Source organism: Vigna unguiculata, chromosome 2 (assembly GCF_037176805.1).
Source record: "Vigna unguiculata cultivar grain cowpea cultivar isolate G323 ecotype 2 chromosome 2, ASM3717680v1, whole genome shotgun sequence".
Classification (NCBI taxonomy): Eukaryota; Viridiplantae; Streptophyta; class Magnoliopsida; order Fabales; family Fabaceae; genus Vigna; species Vigna unguiculata.
In genome coordinates, this window is record NC_140793.1 from 20,736,793 (window position 1) to 20,758,599 (window position 21,807).

A 21,807-nucleotide genomic window follows, 5' to 3' on the forward strand; every position below is an offset into this window, starting at 1 on the left:
CTCTCATTAAAATTTTTGTTCCGACGTTCCGTCCCTCCCAAATTCTTCACATATATGTTAGCTTTTGAGATAATATTTAGAGAGGACCATTTTTTCTTCAAACCACATTTAGCAACGACAACCGTCATGTCTCAACCACCGCAGAGAAAGCCATGTTCTACGGCGGCGGCGGCGTGGAAAGTTGACGATTGGAGATGCTTCAAAGAGTTAGGGTTGCTGGATGAGGCAGTCACGCAGAAGAAGGACCGTGAAGCGCTTACGGAGAAGATCTCCGCTCTCCAAAGAGAGGTACGTTGATTCTGCAATTAAACGATTCTCTTTCCTTTCTTATGTAACAATTCTTCTTTAAATTATTCTTATTTAAACTAGGACTTGTTTGGATTATAGTTATACCTGTTTTTAAGAGCTTCTCTGCTGGAAATCACTTGTTATCACTGATGTTTGTTAATCGAATACCTATTTTGTTGCTTTCGTTTTTTTTTATAGCTTGTTGACTACCAGTACAATATGGGCCTCCTCTTGATCGAGAACAAAAAATGGAGTTCAAAGTATGATCAACTGAGGCAAGAACTAGCTGAAACCGAGGAGATTCTCAAACGACAACAGTCAGGACATTTAATTGCATTATTTGATGCTGAGCAAAGGGAGAAATGTTTGAGGATAGCATTGAGCGTGGAGAGGAAGCGTGTGGCTGATGTATGTTTTGTTTCTATCTTCAAGTTTATGATTCTCTTGAATTTGTCTGTACTTACATTGCTCCATTTCTGAAGATGTTGTGTTTCTTTTACTTTGGTTAGTTTTGGAAGAGCTGATCGTAGATTAGGATTTAACTTTTTCTTTTGTCTCACCTTCCCCTTAATTTTAGGTATTGAAAATCATAATTTTATCTACTTTTATGTTCTGTCTTTACTAATTTTTGCAAAATTTCACTTTATCTTCAGCAGATTTCTTGCTTTCAAAGAATTGTATAAGAAAGAGAGAAGACAGGAAGTTGACATTTTCTAATTATTAGTGAAAACAGAAATCACTTTCTTAAACCAGGTTTTAAATGTTTTAATGTGGTACATGTTACCTTTCCTTATTGCACTTCATGTTATTCAATATTTCATCAGTTTATTTCAATACTTTTGCAGTGTTTTTTTTTTTTTTTGGATTGCTGCTTGAGATATCTGTTTAGATGTTACTTCATTTTATGGTGATGTTGTGAAAATCGATCAATTGCAGCTTGAGAGAGCTCTGATGCAATGCAAGAAGACTATACACAAGTTCAGTATTCCTCACATACAAAGCTGAAGCAAATGCATTGGTTCTTGGATATGAGAAGTATTTCGTGATTGACAAGAGAATGCTTGATTCAATGGCTAAGATTTCTGAGATAAACAGAAAGAATGCAGAGGTGGATATCAAATTGCAAGAAGGGGATCCCAATATTTTCTATTAAGGCTTACATGTCAAGAAAACGAGAAATAATATCCTATGCCCTGATTCTGTCGTGGATATATTTTGTATGCCTTAAACAGTTTACGTTTTTCTTCTTCTTTTAGTGTGATTTGCAATTGCAAAGTTGTACAGTTTATTCTTCTCTGGCTTGGCCCTGTCAGATCCAATACTTCTGCATAAGTGTGCTTGGTATATAATCTCCATGCTTGAGCAGAGTAGTTGTCGAATTTCTTTCAATAAAGAGCACAAGTTAGATACACAGTAGTGGCCAATGGTATGGAAAGAAAGTTCAATCAACTATACCTGAAAACCAAGGATCAATCAAACCCAAGCCATACATGACTTGTTGAGGAAAACATTAATTGTTGGCCATGATCTGACAGTACTTTGTGATGCATATATGCATGAGTTAGGATTAGTTTACACAAGATGTAAAACTTAATTAAACTAAATGCTCAATATTTTTTTATAGAAGGAAAATTTAACCGGTTCTTCTGTTGAAATTTGTTATATTCTCTTAATGACTCTGCTTATTAAATTTCTAATAGTGAAAAACTACATATTTTTAAATATTATATTGTCTATTAAAATTAAGTTATGCAATAAATTATTAAATAATTTTGAAATCATATAAAATTTTCTATTCATTCATGATCTGAAATTAATAATAAGAATATGAAATTTAACCGTAGGGACTGATTAAGTTTCATTGTGCAAAAAGTTGACCAAGATGGAATTTGATTTTACTTTTAGATCCTAACTATATATATGAATTATACTTTGCAAGTTTGCAACAACTAAAAATATTAAAATCTTGAGTTTCTTTTGCTTACACAATGTGATGCCAAAGCCCACTTTTTGGATAAAGTGGAAAGGTCAAAACCAGAAGAACATGAGAGACCAATATTTTTTTACGCACATAGCACGATTTCCCTTTATTTTCACTCACATAAAACACTGCACATAAATTATACACAAGTAGCACAGTTTGTGTTTGACTTTGGAAATTCAGTCCCAAGAACCCGAATTCCATCAGTCATGTTGCATTTTTTTTTTTAATTCCCATCAGAATTCGGTTCCAGATATGAATTCTAAACTGTTTTTTTAAATGAATTAGAATTAGAATTTTTGAAATTCTTTTAAAAAATAGTTTTAGGTGTTATTATTTTATTTTCGTTTTTTCAAAAAATGATTGAATTAGAGGTTAAAAAAAATTTTAAAAAAAATTTAGTATTATGTTTTTAGTTATTTTAGGTGTTTTTTAGAAAAATAAAAAAATAACTGTTATTTATTTTCTTTTTGAATTTGTTGACTTAAAAATATATACAATATTGTGTATTAAGTTATTTTATGTGTAATTTGAAAATATAAAAGTTAATTTTATTTTTTTTAATTTGTTGAGTAAATTTTTTTATAATAGTGATTTTGGAAAAAGAAAATTATGAACTATAATAGAGGTAACAAAAGTAAAAACAATTAAAGTATAATATTTGAGGTGGTGTTGTATTATTTATTTTTGTATGTTTATTGAATATTTAAAATTAAAAAAGTAAGTGGAAGTAGGAACTTATTTTTTATTTATATTTTTGTATTTTGATTTCTTTATAAGAATTTATGATAAAGTGTTTATTTTTTTACATAAATAAATAATGTAAAATTTATAAAGTATAATTGAACATAAAATATATTTATTTAATGAAAATAATAAATTTGGTCAGTCCCATTATTAGAAAATAATTTGTTCTTATAATTATATTTGTAGCGTACACTAACGGAGCCACGCTGCAAGTTATTTTAGGTGTAATTTGAAAATATAAAAGTCAATTTAATTTAAAATTTTCTTTCATAATTTGTGTAGTATTAATTATTTTTCATAGATGTTTATAAATATTGAAATTATAGTTTTCTTTTAATTTTGGGTAATTTTTAAAAATTGTATATTATAAACATTTCAAATTTTTAAAAATAATTTAAAAATGAAGGAAATAACTAAAATAATTTAAAAATGAAGGAAATAACTAAAATAATTTAAAACCATTTCATTATTGTATTTAAATAATTTTGTTATTTGTTTTTGGTTTGTGTAAAATAATTAATATAAGACCCACTTTATTTTCTGTCCTTATTTTTAAAGGTCCACCCTAATTAGTTGGGCCTAAAGGCTAGTCCATAGGGTGTCAAGGCCCCTAAAGCAGCCAAGGTCCTTCATTCTGCACTCACTTGCCAAAATCAATGCTTTCACCCTTACCTTTCCTCTTCATAGAAACTCTGCTAGGGCTTAGTACCACCATGGTCAAGCTAGTTTGAACTCATTCCTTCTTCACGTAAGTTATCCCTCATCTCATACTTCCATTTTTTTCTAGCATTGTTGTCTTAGTTCCAACAAGGGTCCCTCTTGGTAACCTTTTGTTTTCCTCTATTCTACCATTTTTTCCAGCTTAGTAAGTTGTTCCCAGAGTTGTGGTGCTTATTGTTTGGGTATACGAGTCTTTTGGCTAGCTCTTTCTAGGTAAGGGAAGCTAGGATTTTTTTATGCTTTTATAAATAATGTGCCTGTTTTGGTTCTGTTGGGTGCTCTTGATGATTTGATGTGCTTTTGATGGTGTGAAAATAATTTGTGTATTGTTTATGAATGGACTTTTGGCTTTGCATGCCTGAGAGCAGGTGAGATCTGATATGCTTGCCTAAGCGAGCTGTTTCTCGCCCAAACGGGAAACTCTCCCCTAAGCGAGGAGCTCTCGCCTAAGCGAGCATGGCAGTAACTCGCCCCCTTTAGTTTCGAGTGCTCGCCTGAGCGAAGGCCTCTCGCTTGAGCGAGATGGGCTAGCTTGAGCGAGAACTCGAAGTACTCTCTATTTTCAATCTCGCTTAAGCGAAAGCTTTTCGCTTGAGCGAGACACCCCTATCACCTGAGCGGGAGCTCCTTAGCTTGAGCGAGAGCTCCTTAGCTTGAGCGAGATTGACAACACAATTGTTTAAATGTTTGTATGCTCCCATGATTGATTTGTTCACCCTTATAAAGCGTGAAATATGATGCCAACGTTTTATACAACGTGCTTGTGTTTTCTTAAATTTTTGTTGTTTGGGATTTTGTGTTTTTACATGTTGAAACCAGTGAAAATCTTTCAGTTTAGCTTAAGCGAGAGATTTTAGCTTAAGCGTGATCACTCTAGCTTAAGCGAGAGTTTCTAGCTTAAGCGAGATCAGTCTAGCTTAAGCGAGAATTTCTAGCTTAAGCGAGATCAGTCTAGCTTAAGCAAGAATTTATAGCTTAAGCGAGACCAGTCTAGCTTAGGCGAAAATTGCTGCAGAATTTTAATTCCTTACTTTAACTTGAACTTGTGGATTGATTCAATTACTTTTAAAAGCATGAATTGGGTGAATGGGTATGAGTAGAATTGTTTATGGTCTGTGATTGATAAGTTTAACATGACCTTGGCATGTGACTTGTATGAGATGGTTGGTAATCAAAGTGGCACGGTGTCGGTATGAATTACACTTCTATATTCATGGATTGGGAAGGATGATTTGGAATGGATTCAACATGGAACATGTTTGAGGATTGATTATAAAGGTTGGCATGAGATTTATAAGCATGATAAATATTACATGATTGTTTGAATATGATTGTTATGTTGTCAGTACGTAATTCCGTGAGCCTCTAAGTGAGACCTCATGGTGGTGCTTCAATGGTCGGGACGTAATTCCATGACCCCTGTTAGTGGGAGTTCATGGTGGTGCCCCATCTATATAATTTGGTAAGGATTCAAGGTAAGGTTGCATCTTGACACTCTAAAGAGTCAGGTAGTCTCACTTAGAACGGACTAACTCTTGTGGTAGGAGTAGCAGGAGGCCTGAAACTCATTATATGTGAGCAAGGCTACAAGAAGACTACTTCTAATCATTGTGTCTTTATTAAAAGTTTTTTTTATGATGACCTTATTATCCTGTTATTATATGTTGATGACATGCTTATTGTTGGGAAAGATGTTTCCAAAATTAACAGGTTGAAGAAGCAATTGGGCAAGTCATTTGCTATGAAGGACTTAGGAGCTGCTAAACAGATTCTTGAAATAATAATCATTAGAGATAGAAAAGAAAAAAAAGCTTTAGCTGTCACATGAACATTATATTAAAAGGGTGTTGTAGAGATTCCAAATGGAAAATGTGAAAGTCGTAAGCACTCCTCTTGCTACTCATTATAAACTAAGTGTAATAGAGTCCTTCAAATGAAGTTTAGAAGGCATATATAAGCAGAGTTACTTATGCGTCTGCGGTGAGCAGTTTAATGTATGTGTGTGCACGAGACCAGATATTGCACATGTTGTTGGTATAGTCAATCGGTTTTGTCAAACCCAGGTAGAGAGCATTGGAATGTTGTGAAATGGATTTTGAGATATCTTCATGGTATTATTGATATGAAGCTTTGTTTTGGAGGTGATAAGCCTAATTTGGTGCGATACTCAGATTTAAATATGGTTGGAGACATTGATTCCAAGAAGTCAACCTCGAGCTATTTGATTAATTTTGCAGGGGGCTATGACTTGACAATCAAGACCGCAAAGGTGTGTAGCATTGTCTACTATAAAGGCAGAGTTCATTGCCATTACTGAAGCATGCAAGGAGTTGCTATGGTTGAAGAAATTCTTGCAGGAGCTTGGTTTTGTGTAAGATAACTATCCATTATTTGTTAATAGTCAAAGTGCTATCCATCTTGGTAAGAATCCAACTTTCCATTCTAGATCCGAACATATTGATGTGAGTACGTGATGCTTTGGATGCTAAGTTGTTGGCGTTGGAAAAAGTTCATACAGATGATAATGGTGCTGATATGATGACTAAAGCATTGCCAAGAGGGACGTTTAAAGTTTTTTGTGAGATCGTCGATTTAGCAGTTATCTTCACATAGTTGTGAGGGGGGATTTGTTGGGTATTGGGCTCCTTTCCTGTGAGGAGAAAATGCCCAAAACTTGAGAAGTCCATGTCTCACCTAACCTAGTGGAGAGGGGCTGCAAAATAAGAAGAGAGACAAAACAATAGAGTTGATCATAGTGAAGCTATTTTTTTGGTTTGGACGACTTGTGATTTTTACCCTTGATTTGAGGAGTTTTTCACATTAAAATTTTGATATATTTACTTGTGATTGTGATGATTTATTATTGCTGCTCTTTACTATTTGATAGTTGTTCCTCATATGTTTTTTGCAAGTTAAGAGAAATTATATTCACTACTTTATCTAGTATATTATTTGTGTTGTTGTTTTTCCTTCGGTTAGTCAGTAGTTATTACTAAATAACTTGTTTTTGTGGGACAATATGTGTACACCTTGAACTGCAAAATGGTCATGTTCTATTACATGGGAAATCTAGTACCTTAATTTAATTATTCGTGAATCACATTGTTTAACGTAGTGTGCCTGCCTAGGGAAATTAAAGCACATAGTTTTTTCTCGTTGATTGAATGGTGGTAGACAGACGCAAAACACAGAAAGCTTCAATTCCACGTTATCACGAGTAACACCATCTCTGTTGTCAACCCTTTCTGAACTCTCTCCTATCCCAAGAATGGTGGCACTACGTGGTGTTTTAACCTCTCTGCAATTCTAATGCCACTGTTCGATACATTCTCTGGACCACCGATTCACATAGAAATTCTCAAACCTTCTTAAAACTTTTGTTCCTGATATCCACGACTATTATTTACTTAATGTTTTTTCCATTTTTATAAATATGGTATTTGTTTTCCTGTTAGGCACTCAAAAAAAAATATTCCATTAATTTTAAAGAATTAGATGCTAATAATTCAGTATTAAATAATGACAAAAATAAATTTTAGAATTGATAGAACCAAATTTAATGATTTCTTTTTTGCTAGACCAACAGAGAACACATATAAAGACTACAAAATATACATCTATCGATGCTTGGAGTGGGGATTCATTGAAGTTGTAATTATTGGGATTGAGAAATAGTTTTAGTTCCCAAGCATTTGAAATATTTGAACGTTCAACAAGGACTAGTTGTTGCACGATAGCTTCTAAAAGTTGCCCTTGAATTTTATAGGTATATGAATAATTTAAATTTGATCACATGGATTTAGTTCGTTGTATTAAGGAATTGTTGGTTAATTTTGACTTGGGTTTTCCTTCACTTCCTATAAATGAAAACTTACCCTTTGGAACTGATTTCTCTTTTACGCAATTTCATTTTAAGGTAAAGCTTTACCTTCCGAAAGGAATAGCATTACTTATACAAGTTATATCAGAGACTGTGATGGTGCTAATCAAGAACACTGCAGCTTGTGTTGTGTTTGTATTTCTTTGTGCTGCCTGGTTCTCCACTGCACGGTTGAACCCTAAAGGTATTTCTTTCATTTGGTGTATATATGTTTCTATTATTATTTGTGACAAATTTCTTCCATTACAAAAAAAATCGCTTCAGACAACAACACAAAATTATAAGTTAAATCAGAAAAATCGTTGGCTAAAGTTTAGACAACAATTTTTTAAGTGTAGTCTAGGTGAACATAGTTAATAGGCCACGTTTTTCAGTATGACAACACTTTTTAAATCGTTGCTTAAAATTTTCATAAAAGACAACGGTTTTGATGTACATATTTTTCAAAACTTCACATTTTCAACGTTATAAGCTCTTGGCATTTTCAATCTAAAATCAAATGGAGGGAAAAAATTCAAATATTTGCGTTTTTGGAACTAAGTTTTGCATTTTCAATCAAAAAAGGAGGGAGAAAATATTTCTAATCTAAAAGCTTTAATTTTTAGTGTATTTTAGACCATATTTTACTATGTTTAGACCACATTTTTATACATGCGTTGTCATTTAGTGTTATCTAAAGTCATTTTTTTTATAGTGTTCACAATGATTTCTAAAGTAAAATTGAAGGAAAATGAAATTGATTTCTTGATATAATTAATGTATTTATAAATAAGTCAATTTTATTTTATTCTATTTTTTTATAAAATATTTTAAGACAAATAATCTTATGGTAAATATTGGCATATTCCATGTTTAGTAATGAAACAAATAGAAGTAAAGTAAAGGAAAGTAAAATTAATTTCCTGAGTTGTGATTAATTTATTTATAAATATGTTAAATTTCATTCTATTATTTTTATGTTCTTTTAGTAAAATGTTTTAGGATAAATAGTCTTACAAGTATTGAGATATTTAGTTTTCACTACAATAAAAGAAAACTACAACTTTTATACGATAACTTTAAATGGTATTTTTGTTTGAACTTCATTTCATATAGAATGGTTAGTTTCGTTTAATATACACATATGATAATTACTAAAAACTAAATTATGTTCTATTAACTTAATCACTAAAAATTCGTATAAAATTGATAAAACTAAAATTTTAGTAGTAAATTTGTAATTTTTTTCTTATTATATTAAAAGTGAAATATGTTTATTGTACTCAATCAATTGTTGATAAAAAAAATTTACTTAGAAGCTAAAAAAAAATCCTTTAATTATCATTTAACTTCTTTAACTTTTTATTTTTAATTTACACAAATTAATTTTAATTTATGCCAAAGTCAAATTTTCTTTTTATAAAGATTCTTATTGAGAAGCTCCTTCCACCAAGTCCTTAATTACTTTCTATAGATGATGAAATTAACATTGTTGGGAGAAATGTATTGACCACAAAATGGTGGAAAATGCAGGTGTTGCAGTTGATGAAATTCCGGATATAAAGGTAAATGAATATACATTTGAAATATGGGATGATATATTTCAAGGGAATGTTTGATAGCGTTTGAACCAAACTATTTAAGTCTATATATGATTGTAGATTTTTTTCTTCAACAAAGAATAACATTTAAATTTATAATAGACTTGGAGTATTCTAACATTTACACAGAAATATGATAGTAGATTATTTTTCTTTCCAAAAAAAATATTATGTTAAGTATTTTTGTAGCTAAACGATTTTTTTATAAATAATTTTAGAAAATCATAAGAATAAAAATAAAAATTATAATCTAAAATTAGTTAATATAAAAATTAAAGAAAAAACAGTTTTTAAAGAAATTAATGTAAGAGAACTTTTATAATAAAGTTCCTTACTGACAAACTAATTTCAATTTCTGTGAATCTATTTTTAACATTTTCTTCTTGATTTCAAAATTAAACCCCTACTAATTGGTTTCAAATCACAGTTAAAGTTGTTACTATATAAATTAAAAAAGAAAATGTGGCTCATGCAGTGGGAGTGCAGTAAGTAAATGAACCTGTAGTCTAGGAATGCAATTTAAAACCGTGTTAAGAGTTGATTTCATAAAGGATAACTTACCATTTCACAGACTAAAAAGCTTTATTTTTCTGCCATATATTTTGAATTTAACAGGCAAGTGTTGCAACTAGGGTTACGAAAAGTACTAGAGTGAAAAGCTTCGCAAAGCTTGATATGAATAAATATGGGAAGGTGAAGTGTTCTGCGATTCCTGAAGAAAAAAGAAATGGTAGAAGACGTTTGCCTTATGAGGTTAATGGGGGTCCCTTGGCTTTTACTGCTGCTTTTACTGCTGATTATTATCGACCAGTGCACCATCCACCTAAGAATAACAAATGAATTCTTAAACTTCATCCTCTTAATGGAACATATTTGGTTGTGTTTTTTTTTTTTTTTATATTAATCATTTAGTGTTTCTTAATTTACTACATATATGAACTTATAGAAGTGGTTATGGTCTTCAATGTACTGTAAACAAACATGTTGAATGAGTTAAGTTAAAGAAGTATTTACGAATAACTGAGATATATCACCCTCATTTTCCTTCTCTAGCTGTTAAACTAGAATTTTGTTGTTCCGGTTATATAATTGTCTACGGAATATGATACATTTTTTTAAAAATTTTAATGAAAATTTTTGAAAATAAATGTAATTTTATTTGATGAGACTAAAGTAATATTTCCTCTAACTTTTTTTACACTTAAAAAAAAATTTAAAATTAGAGTCAAGAAATAATAAATTATTTAAGTTTTAAACTTTAGAATGGCTAGTAAATTATAGTGACTTAAATAGTGTTCTTAGGTTTTAGAATATGAAATAAAGAAATAAAAATATAAGGTGAAAGTAAAAAGGGAAATTGAAAAGTAACACTTTTAAATTTATTTTTGCAACTTTTCGTTGTAGAAAATGTTTTTAAATTTTTTCTTAATTTTCGTTTTGTGCTATTACTGTTTTAAGCGTAAGAAAGTTTAAGTAAATTGGATATAAGAAGGAGGTTAAATTGTGTGTCTAGAAATTTCGAAGAACTTTATCGGAAAACAACGTTCTCTTATTTGTTGTGTAGGCAAAGAGAAGAAAGATTTAGATTAACGGTCTAAGAGGCGATGCGTTAAAAAGCCAGACTTAAACATTCTTTATACCCAAATATATCAAAACAAAGAAGACAATGCATATATGTATAAAATTTTTGTATTTGTTTTTTTAAAATAAGTTCATGCTAGATATCATATTGATATTAAAAAATAAAAAATAAATAAGAAAAAAGAAAATAAAAAGAAGGAAACATCATACCAAAGCTATGATAAAAATACATTGCATATATATAAGTGAATAATATCTATTATAAAAAAATAACTAAATAGATAGACTACATGTATTATTACCTATGATGTCCGAAAAACATTCCAAATTTTGAACTTCATATACCTGCAAACACCAAACAACATATTAAGATATTTGTTATTAGTCAACTCTCTCACTTTTCAAAAAAAATACCTCTATAACTCATTAGTACCTTTTATAAATCCTTGTTTTAGAAGATTTAGTGTCACTACTGTATGCGGCACATACTATATCATGTTTACAGAGTTTATTATGTTGGTTATTCTGTTGTCATAGATGCATAGAAAACAAGTTCTTGAACTTGCTATGTTAGGTGTTCAAATATGTGTCATAATAAGTCTAACTTACTATGACCTATATGTTAACACTTGACATAGTAAGTTGCCTTTGTTGGCAAAAGAAAAAGATGATGGAGATTAGTCTTCAAAAGTAAATTTTGATGATGATAAAAGAAAGTCCAAAGAAAGATAAAGATATTAGAACATTTGTATTTTGCTTATATATTTAATTAACCTTTGTAATAAGTCATATATTAGTGAATAAATTGTTTGTAGGACTTAGCCTAGAGAGTCATAAAATAACATGCACAAAGATCAATCGAGAAAGTTTTTTATTTCTCCAAAAATTTATGTGACAATCGATTATCACTAATGATAATCGATTATCCAACTAAAATCAAGTGTCCAAGAAAAAGTTTTTCTGGTAATCGATTAATCACTATTGGTAATCAATTATCATAGTGAAAATTTGTTTTCAGAAAAGTTTATGTGATAATCAATTATCTCTTTGAATAATCAATTATCAACGACAGTTATAATTTGACTTTTCATATTGTTGACTTAATTTTCAAATAAGAAGTCTATATATTTTGGGGAAACCTAATTTCAAAAACAACTTTTCATTCATAGGTTTAGAGTTGTGAATACTAGAGAAACTTTTTGTGCTTGTCAAAAGGGACTTTGAAAAACCTAGTGTGGATAGAGTGATAACTTTCACCAAGTGGGTTCTTGTGTGATTGAGTTATATCGTTGTTGCTAGGAGAAGTTGTTCATCTTTGTGTGACTCAAAGGAAAAAGAGGTGTTTTGTAAACCTTAAACTCTTTCTTTTGCGATTTTAAGTTTTGTTTATTTGTAGTGTTTGAGTTAATCCTTCTTTAGAGAGATTAACAACTGGACCTATGGTCTTTCGATTCGAACTAGTATAAAAATACTCAGTGAAATTTTCTCTTTCCTTAATCTCTTTAAATATCTATTGATTATCTTAAAGGAGTTGCACGTTTTGTTGAATCAGGTTCTAAAAAGAGGAAAACTTTTAAAATAAGAACAAGTTTTATTAAGAAATCAATTCACCCTTTTCTTGGTTTTGTCCAAACACGAATATTTTGCTATGCAATTCTAACATACTTACTATGATGTATCGTTGAACACCTAACATAGAATTAGAAAGTCAAGTGTTGATAGACCTGACATAGTAAGTTCAAATTATTATGTCAAGTATTCACAAGTCTATCACCATTTAAATTGTGAATTAGGAAGAAAAGCAAACTGCAAATAACTTAAAAGAATTTATCATGCACTAGTTTAGTGGAATCACTCGTCTATTGTAAACATCAATTGAACAACAATAACATAAAATTGAACGCATGGTTTTTTTCATATTATTTGCTACAATTAAAGCCCAAAAGATAAGCATAACCAGATTAGGGTTCAAGAAAATGCCTAAAGTCTCACCACAATGAATGGGAATGATGTGCGCATTAGCATTGTGAGATGTATTGCCTTTGGATTCCACTACAATCGCAGCCTCTAGAATCACCAACTCCATCTCCTTCCTTAGTTTATCAGCATGTGTGACAAAGTCTACGACAGAGGGATGCACTAGTGATAAAATAGACTTCCACAACCTGATATAACTATGGCTAAAAAATCAATGTAGTAAAATGAAACAAGGTGATTTATAATAAAATCAAAGTTTTCCACGAAGATTAAAAAAACATCATTAAAAGTGCAAAAGGAGCGAAACAACGATGGTTATTCTACACAATCGTCATTAAAAGCTCCATAGGAGGGAAACAACGACAATTCCATATACACCCATCGTTAAAAACCCTGTTCACCCCATTTCTATTCTCACACCAAATGCATTTCTCTCTCTCTCTCTCTGGTTTTAGCCTTCTTCATGCGCCATTGTCCATACTATATGAGTATCCACATTGTCTCATTTTAACTTTCTTCGTGCATTTTGCTCAACGATCATTCTCACGTGGTTGAGGTTTAGACTTGGTTCTCTTGCATGCTTTGTAACTCTCACGATGTCTCTTAACATGCTTTCTCATGTGAGGCCAAAAGAAGTGATCTTTCAAGACTTTTAGAGTCTTTGTGTCCCTAATGTGCCCTATTAAACCCCTTCATGTGCCTCTCTTATGAGTGAGGCATTTAAATATCCTTTCGATATGCAAAGCCTTTGACTTTTGAAAAGATAGTCATGATGTAGGTAAAAGACGTTGCTTATCCCTAGGTGGCACTCACTTTGGATGGAGGAAAAGTGATTATCCTTAGGATAAAACATCTTTATGGGATTAAAGCTAAAAAAATGGTTTCAAAGAGCGAGAGTAAGGAGTCACGCCTAGAGAGGCCGTTAGCCACAACATTACTTTTCCCTTGCTTATGTTTGATCACATAAGGGAATTGTTCTATGAATTCTACCCACCTTGCATGCCTTTTGCTTAACTTGCCTTGACTTTTAAAAAATTTAAGGGATTCATGATCACTGTGGATCACAAACTGCTTTGAAAGAAGGTAGTGTTACCAAGTTTGCAGGGATCTCACATGAGCATAGAGCTCTATGTCATAGGAGGAGTAATTGGTGTGACTTCCCTTCAACTTCTCACTAAAGTAGGCTATGTGGTGTCCCTCTTCGAGAAACACGACCCAAAACCCACATTGGAGGTATCACACTCAACCTTAAGTGTTTTAGAGAAGTTGAGAATGACTAAAAGTGGTGCATTGATAATTTTTTTTTTTTAAGTTGTAAAGGCCTTTGCTTGATCATTGCCTCATTTAAGGTCCACACCCTTCTTCACCAACTCATTCAAGGGGGCATCTATAATACTAAAGTTTGGAGCAAACCTCCTATTGAAACTAGCCAATCCATGAAAGCTTCAAAACTCACTCACGACTTTTGGAGTTGGCTAATCTCTAATTGCAAACTTTTTCTCTTAATCCACATGAACTCTTTTGGAGTTCACCATGAACCTTTGGAAGATCACATGATCCATCCCAAAGACACATTTTTTTTATTAGCATACCAGGATTACTTCCTCGGGATCTCTAGTACATTCCTCAAATGATGCATTTGCTCTTCCTTAGACAAACTATAGATGAGAATGTCATCAAAGTAAAGCACAACATATTTGCATATTAACTCTCTAAGCACATGATGCATGAGCATAATGAAGGTATTAGGTGCATTGGTCAAACCAAAAGGCATGGCTAATCACTCATACAAACCAAACTTAGTCTTGAAGGCCATTTTCAATTTATCTCTTTATTTGATTCTAATTTTATTGTACCTACTCTTCAAGTCTATTTTGGAGAATATGGTGGCACCATGTAACTTATCAAGCAAGTCATTTGACCAAGGAATGGGATGCATATACTTTATGGTGATGTTGTTAATGGTCGTACAATCTATTCACATCCTCCAACTCTTATCCTTTTTAAGGATAAGAATCATAGGCATTGCATAAGGTCTCATGCTATATTGCATCCATCCTTTTCCCATTAACTTCTCACTTGCTTTTGGATCTTTGTACCTTCCTCGAGGTTAGCCCTATATGTCGATCTAGTAGGAAAAGATGAGCCTTATATGAAATCAATTTGGTGTTCAATTCCTCTTAAAGGTGGAAGCCCCTTTGGAGGTGACACTAATGAGACTAATGAGAAGTCTATAAGATAACTTGAGGTTGTATTATGAAAGGATGGAGATGACACACTAGGCTAAGCTACATACACATTCTTATGGCAAGCATTATCTTTTTCATTCTTTTGTGGGAGATCATAATGCCCTTCTTCTTAGTCTCATTTGCTTGCCCATGCACTTCCTCCTCCATTTGTTCTTTTGTTTTTCATTTTTAATTGATCCTCACTAACTCCTTGAGGTGTGAGAGGGACCAATGTGATTTTCTTATCTTGGAAGTTAAAAGTAAACTTCTTAGAATGGCCATCTTGAAAGGTTTGTTTGTCAAATTGTTATTACCTTCCTAGTAAAATGTGAGTAGCATCCATATGCACAACATCCCAAGGACCTCATCTTGATAATTTCCCATTGAGAAATTAATGAGGACTTGTTTGTTCACTTTTATTTCATCCTCTTCACTAAACCATGATAACTTATATGGTTTGGCATGAAGGACAATTTTTAAGCCAAGCTTTTCCACTACCTTTATGATAGCAACATTTACACAACTTCCTCCATCAGTTACGAAGGAACGTACCTTCTTATTTATTAGGCACCTTGAGTGAAAATTTTTCTAGTAAAAAATTGGGTGCCTTTTATAAAAGACAAAAATGATCATAACCTTTTGGCTCAAAGTTTATGAATACCTTTAGGCAAAAATAGTCCAATTCCTCGATTATGGGAGTTAGCCTTTTGTTTATAGGTAAAATAATTACAAATCGTTTTCATTCACCACAATAGGAGAATATTCAGTTACAAAAGATAACAACCAAAATGAAGATTACAAGATTACAAAATATAAACCTCCTAAAGGATTACAAAGATAAACTTTGAAATAAGATAACATATTTTCTAGTATCTTGCTTGAATCCTCTTTTAATCAACTACTTATTCAAGCCTTTTATGGCCTCCTTAGCAACTCAGTCCACTAGCGTTGTTATAGGCATTGGGTAGTTAGACCCATTGTAAGAGATTAGCTCGACAATGTGACTAGTCTTTAATGAAACTCGTCATATTGCCAATAGAAACTCTTATGAGGTCGGCCCAAATGCGAAAGTATAAAGGTCTATCAACTTTGGATGGAATTAAACACCTCCAATCTTGAGTCGCCAACTTTGTGAGGCAAGAGGTTATCCATTAATCGTCCTTCATGTTGTGTTTCCCTGGGCCAATCATTAGCCTATACCTAACTTTACACGTGTAAGGTCTCTAATGAGTTCTCAAGTTTCAATCAAAGGTCTATCAACTTTGGATGGAATTAAACACCTCCAATCTTGAGTCGCCAACTTTGTGAGGCAAGAGGTTATCCATTAATCGTCCTTCATGTTGTGTTTCCTTGGGCCAATCATTAGCCTATACCTAACTTTACACGTGTAAGGTCTCTAATGAGTTCTCAAGTTTCAATCAAAGGGCTGACATTAAACTTTCGATGGTAAACGTTTCACATTCCCTCCTTCGAAGCCATGTAACCATTCTTTCATATACTTTCACTTCACGCCTTTATCTTTTCATTTCTTCATTTTCTCTACAACTCTTCATTTCATTCGTTCTTCTTCCTCATTTCTCTGTCACAAAGTTTCAATCTTTTTTCTAGCTGTATCTTTCTCCTGTAACTTTAAGAGTGTTCCTTCTTTGAATTCTTTTCTTTATACCTTATCTCCTGTTTTAATTTCTCCCTTCCATTAAAGTTATGATTTTTATGTCGTGGGTTCTTCAAGTTCTTCGTGAGCGTCTTTGTTTTCAAGTTAGGGGTATCCATCCATTTTCTTTTTTTAGGCAATATGTTCTTTGTAAACTTCAAATGTTTTCGAGTTAAGCGTTTGCATTTACATTCATTTAGTGAACCATTTCTACTATGCCTTTGATTGATTTGGTTGTTTTGTGTTCACAGTGTTTAAAAGGTATTGTTTTTAAGGCTTCTCGTGTCTTATGAGTTTTTGCTTGTATATTTTAAGATGTGTTATCATTACTGCATAATTCTAAAATTTCTTATTTTATTATTTCCCCCTTTTTCTCCTGGGTTTTCTGTTTTAGATTTATAAATGTCCTATTCAAGCCCATAACTACTAGTTAGGTTTTTTATCTCTTTATTATTTAAACTTAAAACTACTAGATAGGTTTCTGATCTCTTATGAACATAATTATCAATCATGATCTCGTACGATCCCTTCTATCCTTGGGCTAAAATGGACCTTAAAAGAGAATCCACAACCCTTTATACTGAGAAGAAAGTCAAAGCCTTTAGGAGAAAACAAGCCTCGTGTAAGCATGACGAAAGGGATGTCTTAGTCGGACCCTATGAGATAGACGAACCCGCTTGTGAGACGACTCCATCCCAACACCTCATAGGTTTTCCTTTATCTATGCCATTGTGTTTGAGAAACTCGGGTTATGACTTCCCTTTAACACTTTTGAAAAAGAATTGCTTACAGTGCTAAACAAGTCCCCAATTCAATTACATCCTAATAGTTAGGCCTTTGTCTAAGCTTTCCATGTCTTATGTTCATAGTTCAACATTACTCTTAACTCCAATATGTTCCTTTATTTTTTTCAAGTTCAGAACACCTATTAAGCAAATGTTGGTCTCGCTTAATGGTATGAGTGGTCAGGATATCTTGTCTTTATTTTAATCTTCTTTCTTATCATCATGGGTCATCAATAAATATCTTTATAGCAGAGATTAATTTTGGACTTTGTATTATAGGTATTTTAGTCTAGGTTTTCTTTTCGGTCTTGTATAATAGGCCAAGTATCATAGGGTTTTGGGCCTTAAAAAGCCCATTAGCGTGGAACGCATCCTTCATTGACCTTTTCAAGTCAATATGTGTCTATCTTGGTAGCTTGGAAGGCAAGGAAGAGACTTATCTCCTTTGGGAGATAGTGGCTATGTGGCATGCTTTAATTGGAGAGGTTTTCTCTTAGTGGCCACATGGTAGTCTAGGAATGGAGAGTATTTTCCATTTTTTTAGTGGCCACAAGACACTCTAGGAATGAAGAGTATTTCCCACCTTCTTAAGTGGTCACATGTTCTCCTCCTATTGGATATTTTTTCTCTTATTAGCCACATGGCACTCTAAGAATGGAAAGTATTTTCCACCTTCTTAGTGGCCATATGACAATCTAGGAATGGAGAGTATTTTCCACATTCTTAAGTGGCCACATGTCCTCCTTCTAATGAAGAGGATTTATGCCTTGGACTCCAAGCTAACCAAGTTAGAGCTTTTAGGGTTTTGCATCTCCAAATTTGGAGATATCTTAGGATATAAATAGAGGTGTCTCCCTCCTTGTAAATTCACTTTGAAATTAGTAGAGTTTTTAGGGATTTATGCCAAATTATTTTGTGCCTACATACTTGTTTCCAAAGTATTGGCTAGAGCATCCCATGTGATCTCCTCTAGCCACCCTTCTTTGAGTGTTGGTCCCACTTCACTTGAGAGCTCCTAAACACACCATTTTATCCTTTCTCACCATGAAACCAAGAGCTTCCAACCCACAATATCCATACTTTCGTGCTTACTTTGTTTCAATTGATTTGTGTCGATTTAAGGGCACCGCTTTGCAAAGAAATGGTTATTTGGGTGCCCTGCATCATTGAAGAGAAATACTATGAAATACAACTCACCATACCTAACTACCATATATTGTTTCCAAGACCATTACTTTAATACGAAGATTAAATAATATATATATATATATATATATATATATATATATATATATAATATAATTATAATAATATAAAAAATAATAAAATAAATAATTATAATGATAATAAATTTTATTTTTTTAATTTTAAATAACAAATTCAATTTCTTGTTAATATAATTTCTATTATCTACGTTTAAATTTATATCATATTTATTCTGGATAAAATTATAATCATATAATTTTATTCATTAAAATATTTTTTTAATTTATCTTACCAATCAAATCATACAAATTTTCAAAAAATTTCATCTCAAATCACAAAATTTCATCTCAAATCACATTATCTTTTCCTTAATCCAAACGATCTTAGTTTTCTTTCAAATTCAATCATTCAAATTCATGTACTAATAAATAGGTTACTCTTTCCGATCTTCCTTTAGTGGTCAATGCAAGTTAGTTTAGCTCTGGACTAGATTTTATAGTTAGCTATCGAGCTAGCTCAGGTTACACTTGATTACTGTATTTTCAATGTGGTAGTCCAGCTTGGCAGCAACTTTAGTGTGTCACAGGTCATATATCATCCAACTTCAATCAACTCTTCACATGCTTGGTCAAATCAAATGATAGCTCAATTCCCTACATAGCCCAATGTTAACACTCGATTAGAGTAAGCAAACTTTATACTAAATCAATGAAAGCAAAATCTACTTAACTGAAATATTGATAACAAGCTAAAACTAAAACAAGATATAAGACTTATCTAATGTAATTATTAACTATCTAAGAAAGGAATATGAGAACCAAACTTAAAATGAAAGTTAAAGTAAACTAGACTATTATTTAATTAAGCTACTAAAATCTGTCAAACTAAGAAACTACACTAAAAATGATCTAGCAAGAGCTAATTAACATAAATTTGTAAAAATCAGAAAAATGACACCATAAGCTAATCTACTATAAAAAAATATGAATTAAACACTAAAACAACCCTAAAGAGATGCAAATGGTCAATTAAAATTCCACCAAATTGAGACTTATCACAACCCACACCTAAACCATTGCACTCTTGAGAAAAATAAAAAAGAAAACAAGCATCCTACTTACAATTCTACACATGTTAACATTCTTCTATCATAGCTCAAAATTATAAATGACAAAAGAGCCACCTAATATGACTTTTTAAACTTCTAAAAAACTCAAAATAATGAAATCAAGTAGAGAACGATCAAAGTCAATAGTAAAAACTAGAAGAAACCTCTTAAGAACAGTCTCTACACTTTTTCTCTCACGTGCTTTAGTGTTTTTGTTTAGATCTCATCACATAATGAAATCCTTGATGTGATCCCATCAAGGCTTATAGCTTGGGCCAACGTCTAGGCCCAAAACATGCTCAAATCTCAATCTATGGCCCATATACATCTCAATCCTAAAGTCCACCAAAAGGCCCAATAACAAGGGGCATGCTCAAAAAGATCCAATTGGGCTTCATCCAAGATAGTCCAAACCCACATGGGCTTCTCACACTCTTCACATGGGTCAAAGAAGATGTGAAGATTTGAAGAGGTGTTTCAAATAGCAGTGGAATAACAATAAGATTGGCCCATTGTTTAGGCCTTGTTTTCTAGAATAATAAGTCAAACAATGTGTAGTTAAATTGATAAATTTGGGCTTGACTAAGCCCAATAGGAGATTTGGCCATGAGCTACCAAAGGTCCAAGGTGAACTAAGTGGAAGTCAACATTCCTTCCTACACCTCATGGATCCAATTCATCCAAGGGCTAGGAATGCTTCCTCCTTTTCCAAGGCATCATCCAAAGGCCATGAGCCTTGCTCCTTCTCCAAGCCATCTTCCACAACCCAGATTGAATGCCTTTCTCATCCAAGGGCTAAGAATGCTTATGTGTATTTGCTTTCATATAAAAGCCTAAATTTTAGGCTATTGTAATCACTCTTGAAATTTCTAATAGAATGTTTGTGTTAAGATCACTCCACTATTCTATTATTTTGAGAGCACCTAAGCTAGAGGTTTACAACATTTCTTCTAGCCACCTTCCACTAGTCTAGTTTCTAGTCTAGTTCTCCTTTCACCACTCCAAATTCCATTGCTACAAGAGCCTTAAACACTTGTCTTCGTGCCATTTTTCGCTGCCTATGGAGTTCCTACCAGCCACCACACATTGGAGCTCCATCAATCCTACTACTCAAACTACCTATCTACAATTTTGAAACAGTAAAATAGGATTGAAATCAAAGCTATCTACTGAAATTTAATGAAGAAATAAAAATAACACATGTAAGCTAAATTCTATCCAGTAATAACAGGACTAAATGAAAACTAATTGTCAAAATAAAATATAACTACTAAATTTATCTACTTGGGACTAAAATAGTAAACTAAATGTATTAGCAACTAAAAGTTTCAATAAAATGTAAGATAGAACCGAAATGTAGCTTATTACATCATAAACTTCGAAAGTTGGACAAACTAGTGCAAACAAGGTGAATTCAATGAACCTGTAAAATAACAGCTGCAAAAAAGCATAATTAAATCAACACAACTGAAACTGCACACTACAAGAATGTTGGCAAATTTCGTCGGCTAAAATGGGACGTCCCAAATTGAAAGCCCACGCAAATAGTTAATTTGCGTCGGTCCAGAGACCGAACATGCACCACGCCAAAAATATCGATGCAAAGCCTTCTTGCGTCGGCTGAACGGGGACGAAATGTAGCTTCTTAGTTATTGTCGACTTAGCCGACGCTAAAGAAAAAAACACAATGAAGAATTTAAATTGTGTAGGCTTAGCCCACGCATAATAAAGTATATAATAAAAAAAATTAAAATTATTTTACGCAAACAAGGAAGAATTATGCAAATATATAACGCATCCAATAGTGTCATCTAATTCTAAATTATACAACTTAATCAAAGGAAAAAACATATTCATGCCATAAACCACAAATAGGAGAACAACAAACACAAAACACTTGATGTCATAAGTAAAAATTGACGTTTCACATATTAAGCAGAAATACACACCAATTATAACACTAAATCGAAATAAAACTACCCCGTTCAAAAGCCAGGAATCATCAAAGATAAAATCAATTTCAACAATAAAGACACAAATAAAATTAAACCCTAAATTTAAAATTCCCAAAT

The 21,807-nt window shown here is 32.3% G+C and overlaps 2 protein-coding genes across 2 annotated transcripts; both read left to right on the forward strand.

Moving 5' to 3' along the window:
• On the forward strand, nt 1-1,697 carry LOC114173099 (protein CROWDED NUCLEI 2-like). The gene is made up of 3 exons (XM_028057321.2): nt 1-288; nt 487-696; nt 1,225-1,697. The coding sequence occupies exons 1-3, from the start codon at nt 55-57 to the stop codon at nt 1,291-1,293; spliced, it is 513 nt and encodes a 170-aa protein (XP_027913122.2). The 5' UTR covers nt 1-54; the 3' UTR covers nt 1,294-1,697.
• A 5,861-nt stretch (nt 1,698-7,558) lies between these two features.
• Nucleotides 7,559-10,127, forward strand: RGF2 (root meristem growth factor-like protein). The gene is made up of 3 exons (XM_028051814.2): nt 7,559-7,800; nt 9,129-9,160; nt 9,812-10,127. Exons 1-3 carry the CDS (start codon nt 7,713-7,715, stop codon nt 10,034-10,036), a joined length of 345 nt encoding a protein of 114 aa, XP_027907615.1. The 5' UTR covers nt 7,559-7,712; the 3' UTR covers nt 10,037-10,127.
• Nucleotides 10,128-21,807: the final 11,680 nt, after the last annotated feature.